This window comes from Anopheles funestus, chromosome 3RL, assembly GCF_943734845.2.
Source record: "Anopheles funestus chromosome 3RL, idAnoFuneDA-416_04, whole genome shotgun sequence".
Lineage (NCBI taxonomy): Eukaryota > Metazoa > Arthropoda > Insecta > Diptera > Culicidae > Anopheles > Anopheles funestus.
This window is the reverse complement of record NC_064599.1, coordinates 47,041,439-47,050,804: the sequence shown is the minus strand read 5'-3', so window position 1 is coordinate 47,050,804 and position 9,366 is coordinate 47,041,439. Positions and strand designations below refer to the sequence as shown.

The 9,366-nt window shown below is 41.0% G+C and overlaps 1 protein-coding gene across 1 annotated transcript; it reads left to right on the top strand.

The window, feature by feature from the left end:
* The first annotated feature begins 1,199 nt into the window (after nucleotides 1-1,199).
* On the top strand, nucleotides 1,200-4,617 carry LOC125767790 (putative nuclease HARBI1). Its single transcript, XM_049434689.1, has 3 exons — nucleotides 1,200-3,917; nucleotides 3,989-4,133; nucleotides 4,193-4,617. Exons 1-3 carry the CDS (start codon nucleotides 3,819-3,821, stop codon nucleotides 4,462-4,464), a joined length of 516 nt encoding a protein of 171 aa, XP_049290646.1. The 5' UTR covers nucleotides 1,200-3,818; the 3' UTR covers nucleotides 4,465-4,617.
* The last annotated feature ends 4,749 nt before the right edge of the window (nucleotides 4,618-9,366 follow it).

Below are 9,366 nucleotides of genomic sequence, written 5' to 3'. Positions count from 1 at the left end.
CAGTCCGTATATGGATCCGGATGGATTGTTACGAGTCAGGGGAAGAATCGACGCATGCAGTCAAGTAGGTCACGATACCAAACGACCCATCATCCTACCGAAGGCTGGAAAGGTCACCGATCTTATCGTGGACGATTATCACCGACGGTACAGGCATCAAAATCACCAGACAGTCATCAATGAGGTACGACAAAAATATGACGTTCCTGTTCTAAGAATGGCCTGTCATAGGGTGAGAACCAATTGCCAATTTTGTAGAGTGAGGAAAGCCGCCGTATGCGAACCCATGATGGGAGATCTACCAGTCTCTCGATTATCTCCCTTCTCACGCCCGTTTAGCTACACCGGAATCGACTATTTTGGGCCATTCATCGTAGTAAATGGACGCAAGACACAAAAGCGGTGGGGAGTATTGTTTACCTGCCTCACGGTGCGCGCGATACACATCGAAACAGTTCCCTCATTGTCGACCAGTTCGTGCATCCTAGCGATACGAAACTTCATCGCTCGTCGCGGAACGCCAGTCGAAATCTTGTCAGATAGAGGGACTAATTTTGTCGGTGCAAGTCGTGAACTTCGAGAGGCCCTAAAAGAGGTAAACGTGAATGAGATGATCGAAACGATGGGCTTACCGGACACAAAATGGAGCTTCAATCCGCCAGCGGCACCGCATTTCGGGGGGGCATGGGAGCGACTAGTTCGGACGGTAAAACAAACTCTACGCAATATCGAGTTTACGAGGCAACCGACGGACGCTATATTGAACAGCTGGCTGATCGAAGTCGAGCACATCGTGAACGCTCGTCCGTTGACGGATGTGCCAGTTGATAGTGAGGAAGATGCCCCAATAACACCTAATCACTTTCTTTTAGGGTCGTCGGCTGGAGTAAAACCCTTCGTTACACTTGACGACTCACCAGATACGATACGCAACAATTGGAAAACGTCGCAAATCTACGCCAACATGTTTTGGCGAAAATGGGTAGCAGCCTACCTTCCTACCCTTACCCGAAGGACGAGGTGGTACCAGCCACGTGAACCACTGAAAGAAGGTGACGTAGTCCTGATCATCGACGAAAATCTGCCACGAAGTTGTTGGCCCAAAGGTCGGATAATCCGCGCGATACAATCCAAAGACGGAGCAGTTCGGCGAGTACATGTGTGTTTGGCAACCGGAAAAACATGCGAACGACCGGCTGTTAAAGTAGCAGCTATCGACATCGACCAACGAGGAAGTGTTTCAACAAGCTGAAACACTGGGGGCCAGTGTTGACAAAAGCAACGTCGATGACGATTGACAGGAGGGTGACAGACGTGCGCGTGAAACGAGCCCGATTTACCAAACCCGAGTGCGCCTGCCGGTATGCACTCAGGAAGATGAGTGCTATGTCGATGACCGACAGGCGAAGGCGATGACCGAGGCGATGAGCGGGCGCGAACGACAAATCGCATTTTGTAGCGAAGAAACATCCGACAGAAGAACACGTTAAATTTTTTAATTTTTTGCTTCTGCTCTTATCCCAAAACAATTGTAAAAGTGTAATAAAGAATATTAAAAAGCGCGAATTCGTAGTCGGATTATTTGTTGCCCTGTTGCGTTTGCAACAGTACCGATGTTCTATTTTTATTCTGACTGTTTTTTTACTCTGAAAATAACCTGACAGAAATGAATAAAACCTGTTCGAACATGTTCTGGCCTGTAGCTACTAATTTCTTGAATTTGGATTGTGCAAAGTCATTACACTTCAGTTGCTTGGTTCTACTCAGTTGAAATACGGTTCAGTGCCCATCATAATTTCTAGTGAAATGTTCCGTATAGTTGAAAGTGAGGAGAGTAGTGATGAGGAGATAAATACTGGAAAGAAATCAAAAAATCGCATAGAGTCATGCTCGGTCTCCGATGTTGAGGGAACATATTCAAGTGATGATCTGGAAGAAATACTTCATGGACTGGCTGTGGATGAAGAAATAGGATTGAACAATGCAACTAACTCGTTGTCAAATATCCAATGGGGTGAATTTTGCGGCAGGCAAAAATCTTTTCCTTTCACTGGAAAAAGTGGACTTTTGTTGGATTTGCCGACGGATATCAGTGCAGGTGAAGTGCTGGCGATTTTCCTGGATGAAGATTTAGTAAACCTTGTAGTTGCTGAAACTAATAGATACGCAGAACAGAAATTTGTCGGATATACAACCAATGAAAACTCTACAAAGCAAAGATGGAAGCCAACCACGTCGGAAGAAATTAAAAAATTTATCGCACTACTGATTGGATGGGTTTGGTGCAAACACCGTTGAAGAAGTGTTGGTCAACAGACCCCATATATGATTTTCCATTACCGCGCAGAACAATGTCCCGTAATCGGTTTGAAGCACTGTTATCGAATTTACATTTCGCCAATAATGAAGCTATAGAAGACAATGGCAGACTAAGGAAAGTTTTACCACTCGTGGAAAAATTAACAACTACATATCAGAAGGTATTTTCACCTGGTGCAGACATTGTTATTGATAAGACAATGGTTCCCTGGAGAGGACGTCTTGTATTTCGGCAGTACATTCCAACAAAGTCCCATAAGTATGGTATAAAATTGTTCAAACTGTGCTCTACAGAAGGATACACCTGGCCCTTGCAAATTTATTCTGGAAAAAAATCCACCGAAAAAAGGCAAATTGGTGTAGCGGAAGAAGTTTGTATCGAACTAACAGAAAAGTTGTTGAATGAAGGACGCACATTATTTGTCGACAATTTTTATACTAGTTATGAACTAGCTCAAAAATTTTTAAATTGTAAGACGCACGTAGTTGGAACAGTAAGATACAACAAAAAAAATATGCCAACAGAAGTCATGTCTTATCCGTTGAAAAAAGGTGAAATGGTAGCTAAAGAAGACCAAAATGGTATTGTAGTACTGAAATGGAGAGATGTTCGCGATGTTAGAATGTTGTCAACAAAACATGAACCCGTCATGGTTCCAACGACGGATGCAACATCCAAAGCTCAAGCTCCAAAATTGAAACCATTGGCAGTAATGGCATATAATAGCCCTGATTATCTGATACAAACGGAAAAGTCTCAAGACAAGCTTGTCAATTCAAACGGAAAATAAAATTGTATTATGAAACCATTCTTGAGACAGACAAGTTTCGTTGAGTTAATTCTTTCGTTAAACCTTCAAAATCAATGTGTCAAAGTGACGAAATCAACAAAAAGAAAAAAAAAAAAGTATAAACATTTGTTCTTATTGAAAGGATAGTTTGTGTTGCAGCTGAAATTTAACATAGCAAAATGATTTTTTCAAATTATGTGAGCGATGATAGCAGTAGCGATGATGAAAGAACGGAAGATCTCGCTAAACAACGTCGTCTGCTTCGTAGTATGTTCGATCCTTTGGATCTTACCAGTCAAGCGTGAGTTAAGCCCGTGAAACTTTTGTGTAAAACCTTTTTGATATGTTCTCGTGGTTGTTCTTTTCAGATTTAAGAAAAATTTTCGTGTATCGAAGAAAATTTTCCTCGAAATTCTTCATGAGATTGAGCCAAAGTTTCCTTCGGTAAGGGCAAAAGGTCTCACGCCAAAAGAAATGCTGGCTGCCACACTGCGGTTTCTTGCGGAGGGCAGTTACCAAAACGGAACCGGGAAAGATTTCAATGTAGCAATTGCACAACCAACTTTTTCTGTGGCATTTACCAAGTGCTTAAAAATTTTGGAAGAAACGTTGGCGCACAAATATGTACATTGCATTGGAAATGGATCCAAGTGAGCAGCAAGACGCCCGACGATATTTTTTTCCCGAAGTGGCATCCCTGTTGTTGTGATGTGTGTTGATGGTACACACATCAAAATTATTGCACCGGTGGAAAGTAGGGATCAACATTTCAATCGTAAGGGCTACTACAGCTTAATCGTGATGATTGTAAGTAAAGCAAACGTTTTGGCCCTTCTCATTCATACTTCAGTTACATTTTTGTGCATTCTGATTTGTAGGTTTGTGACCATCTGATGAAAATTCGATACGTTAATGCGAAATACGCCGGAGCCAATCACGACTCGCATGTTTGGAGTGTGTGTGGCATAGATGAGTTTTTCGCTGAAAAACATTACCGTGGAGAAGCTGGTTTTCAAGTATTAGGTAAAAAACAGCAATAACACCGTATTTGCGAATGTTTATGACGTATGTTTACTTTACAGCCGACGCTGCTTACCCATCAAAGCCATGGTTAGTTACACCAAAACGTAACGCTACTCCAGACACACCAGAGGCTGCATTCAACAAAAACCATGCAAGGGACAGGGAAATAGTGGAGCGTACAATCGGTTTGCTGAAAAACAGATTTCGATGCTTGTTAGGTGCTCGACAGCTGCATTACACACCCATAAAAGCAGCTCAAATCACAAACGTATGTTGTGCTTTACACAACATGTGTATTGCGCATAACTTAGATGGTGAACCAAGTGAATAAACATAAAATAAATTGAACAAAACACAATAAGTATTCTTTAGAGTATCTATATTATTATTACAATCGTTGCGTAATCCACAGTTTAGTTCACATCAGTTCAGTTCTTAAAAAATTCATGAAACCTTAATTCTAAATCACTACGGACTAATTAAACTCTACCAATAATAGCCAATATATTTGCAGTGTAATATTTATTGGACTATTTCACACGTATATTCTTTTGCATTCACTTTGCGTATCGTGTTCGCGAGGTCCGTTCTGGTGAGCGGGTGATCATCGACTGTGTGTCGTATCCTGACACGGGCACGTGTGTACGGACGTTGCTCAGCGCTGCCAAATTTCCCCGGAACCGAGCATTGTCTGCAGCGCTTCTGGTGAAAACTTGTTGGGCACTATTGTATGGTGTGTCGACTATTGCAGCTAATATTCTGAAGAAATGTTGTGTTGTTGTTGTGTTTCGCCACACTGCCGTTGATTCTTTTTGCACTTCTATTTGAGCTTTAGAAGCTGCAGTAGCTTCTTTCAATGCTGCCGTTGCCTCTTTCTGCACCTCAATTTGATTTGTTATTAGATTAAGCAGCTCTTGATTTTGGCGCAGCACTTCTTCCGTATTTTTCCGCTTGATGCGTTTCTTTTTAGCTTGGGGCTCTGTAGCGATCTCATCCTAGGATTGTTCCTCAGTGAGCGTTTCTTGTTCTTCGCTACTGTTAACAACTGTTTGTTCAATGCTGGGGGCTGGTCTCATGCCAAATGAACGTGCCGAGTTGCCTTCTATGGTTGCATGAAGATTTGTTAAGTTAGCAACTCTCTCTTCTACGTCATTTAGCGGCTTCTCATGAAATTTGCCGCCACCTGTCGCCAGCAACGACGCTTTGTTTGCGCGAGTTAACAACCACCGTTGTCAACACAGCATTTTCCAGTGTCAGTCTCTTGCTGACCCTCAACGGAGAAAGACGTATTTTGGCTATCGTTCTAAACCGGGATAAAATCTGATTTGTTTGGTTGTGTGAGTGAGGTGCGCTGCTGCTTGACAATTATTGGTGCGTAGGTAAATTGGTGTACAGGTGTAGTGGACTGTCATAGGCATTACGGGTATTAGTGGGGTGGTATTTGTAAACTTGACATACTTCTGAGTACGTACTAACATCTTGAACGATCTGCTGACCGAAAATGTGGTGGCCGCCTGTCGGCCACGAGGGTCCTTCCTTCCCCACTTCAAGTAGGGACAGGACTGTTCCTCACTGGATGGACAGTAATGATTCTTTCGGAGAGAAGAGGTATTTAGTTCTCAGGGCCGTGGATAATAATGAACTTCCCAAAAACCCCTGGATTATCAGTGACACTATAAAAAGAGTCACCGGTAAGGTAGAATGTGGCCGTCCTTTGGACGCACAAAACACGAAAATTTTAATAGAAACCAGATCTGCTATTGCGTTCGAAAAAATGCAAAAGATCACTAAACTTATAAACGATGTACCAGTAGTAGTGGAACCGCACCCTACACTTAACAGTGTTAAGTTTGTTTTCTCCGCTAACTCTGTTGGCAGTATGAGTATTGAGGAAATAATGAAACACCTGGCAAATGAAAAGGTTACCGATCTGTACCGCTTTACAAAAAAAGTAAACGATCAAATGTTAGCAACTAACACATTCGTAGCCACGATGAACGCTGTGCGTGTACCGGAACACATTCTGATAGGCATGGAGCGCGTACCAACAAGACCATACTATCCAAGACCAATGCGCTGCGGCTTTTGTCTGCGTTTTGGGCACACCAAAAAATACTGTAAAAATTCCGAAATGTGTGTGAACTGCGGATTAACTGCTCACGGTGCATGTCAATCGGAGGCAAAGTGTATAAATTGCGGTGGATCTCACAACAGTCTTGATAGAAATTGCGAACATTACCTAAAAGAAGTTGAGATAATTAAAATTAAAGTAAACAGAAACTGCACTTTTAAGGAAGCTCGTGACATAATCACTCTCCAGAGACCAAAAACAACCGTAGTACAACAGAGAATTGAAGAAGCCCAGAAAACCGACCACAAAGACAAAATTATTGAACAACTCACAATCACATTTGAAAAATTACAAAAACAAATTGAATCGCTTACAGAAACCATAAAAAAACTATCGACTCAGAAAACTGAAATCTCGGACAAATGCATTACTGACAAACAAATATCTATTGAAGAAGATGAAGAAGACGATCTTGACTCTACGTATGAAAGCTCTGTTCATAGCGACAACTCAAGCTACAATCCTAAGAACAAAAGATGCGCCGCTTTTTCTCCCGATGAGCAAAAACCACCCACTAAATCTCCAAAAGAAGAAAAGACAAACATTGTAACTCGCAGGGCAAAAAACAATCATCGAAAATCTAAATTTAAATAACATCCCGGAATTTACTATTCCATACATCCAAAAACATAGATTCAACCCATTGCAATGAAATGCTGCCAAATCTTTATTCTCATTCAAACCAAAAACCTAAACCACTCGCCATTTCATGGAATATCAGAAGCATGACAAAAAATTTAGATGAACTAAAAATTATAATAACTAAGTATAAACCACCTTTTGTGGCCTTACAAGAAACAATGAATCCAGCCTCTATCGCATCTACCCCGTTAAAAAATTATGATTGGACATTTAAAACAAACAAAACCCCTCATCATAACGTAGCAATTGGAGTACTCAAACATATACCGATGAAAATCTTAAAATTGTCTTCAACTCTACCAGCCGTAGCCGTTAGAATCAAGGCGCCATTTGAAAGCACCCTTTTATGTTTATATCTTCCCCCAAACCACACCAATCTATCAGAACTTGATTCCAACATCCATGCTCTTATAAATCAACTACCTAAACCTCTTTTAATACTAGGTGACTTAAACGCCCAAAATAGGGACTGGGGATGCCAAAATTCAACTCGTCGTGGAATGCGGCTACAAAATATTTTTGAACTGCATAATTTGTGCACACTGTTCAATAGTTACCCGACCAGAATTGCTCCATCAAATGGGACAACATCTACTATAGATTTTTGTGTTACTTCTTCTTCTTTAGCTTCAAAATGCTCTATTTCGGTTTTAAAGGACACTCATGGAAGTGATCATTTTCCAATCCTTTTGAGTAGTAAACTTGATGCTTCTTCTGAATCTTTTAGACCCCGATGGAAGTATAATGAAGCTGACTGGGATAATTATCAAGAAAACATATCCTCTCTTTTATCAACTCACGTATCAACCCCTGACATCTCAGCCTTCAGTGAAATCATCATTAAAGCAGCTTTAAACAGCATCCCAAAAACAAAAGGAAGATATCGCACTAAATATACAGTTTGGTGGAATAAAACGGTAGCCGAAGCAATTCATGCAAGAAGATCTGCCCTCAGGAAATTCAAGAAAGCGAGTAAAAATCAAAACAACATGTTTATAGAAGTTTTAGCAGAACAATATCGGGAAGCTAATAGAGTTGCTAAATCAGCCATTCTCTCAGCCAAAACGGAAAGTTGGAATAACTTCGTAAAGGGCATAAATCCATCCATGACCAGCAAAGATATGTGGCACCGAGTAAATCTTCTCAAAGGTAATAGTACACATAATAGCCCAATTCTTATAAAAAACAAAAAGCCAATTTCCGATCAAACCGAAGTAGCTGAAATTTTTGCAGATCATTTTTGTAAAACATCCGCGACTGCCAACTATTCCAAAGCGTTTAAATCGCATAAATCCCGTTGCGAGATAAACCCTATAAAATTCAATGCTCACAAAGACCAGAGCTACAATAACCTTTTTACCCTTCAAGAACTTTCCTGGGCTCTTAAAAAATGTCAAGGAAATTCAGCTGGGCCCGACGATATTGGCTATCCGCTATTGAAAAAACTTCCTTTTGAAGGTTTGTTTACCTTACTGCGCATTTTTAACAACATATGGAAATCAGGCAACATACCTGAAGAATGGAAAGTAAGCTACATAATTCCTTTGCGTAAGCCACACAAATCGAACCATGAGGTGGACAGTTTTCGACCAATATCGCTGTTAAATTGTACTAGCAAAGTTTTGGAAAGGATGGTTAACAGAAGATTAACTGAAGAACTCGAAGCAAGAAAACTAATTAGCCCCTGCCAGCATGCTTTTAGATCTGGTCGCGGATCTATTACCTATTTCGCAGCGCTCGAAGAACTGCTAAATGAAGCAAAAACGAAACATCTCCACACGGATTGTGCGATTATTGATCTCAAAAAAGCTTTCGATCGTACATGGCACTATGGAATACTTCATCAGCTAAAAACCTGGAATTTTGGTGGTCGGCTCACTGGGTTTCTTCAAAGCTTCCTATCTAATCGCTCATTTAGGGTCCTAATTGGCGGGAAACATTCTAGTAGCAAAAAGTTGGAAAATGGAGTACCGCAAGGTGCTATACTCTCTCCAACTCTGTTTCTTATAAGCATGGAGTCCATATATACGCCATATATAAGCATTTATATACGCCGACGATGTGACATTAGTTGCCACTTCTAAATCACCTGAGGAGTGCAGAAAAATCTTACAAAACGGAATGAATGGTTTACGGAAATGGTCAAAAACAAACGGATATGATATTTCCCCTACGAAATGCAAAATATTGCATATCTGTGGAATTCGCCACAATAAGAAACCTACACCCATTTCGTGGGTGATACAAACATTTCCCGGGGGCCACATCACCCAACTTTTGGGTGATGATAAAAGCGCACAACGTACCGTGTACGAAAGACACTAATACCATGCCGAGCTTGCGAAAGGCGCTAAAAAAACGAATCATTTCTGAGAACGATACAGGGTTTTTCTATTCAGTTTAGACTAGCTGCACACTTTTTCCTACTCGGCGTACTTGATTTTTAGCAAGCAGCGTGTT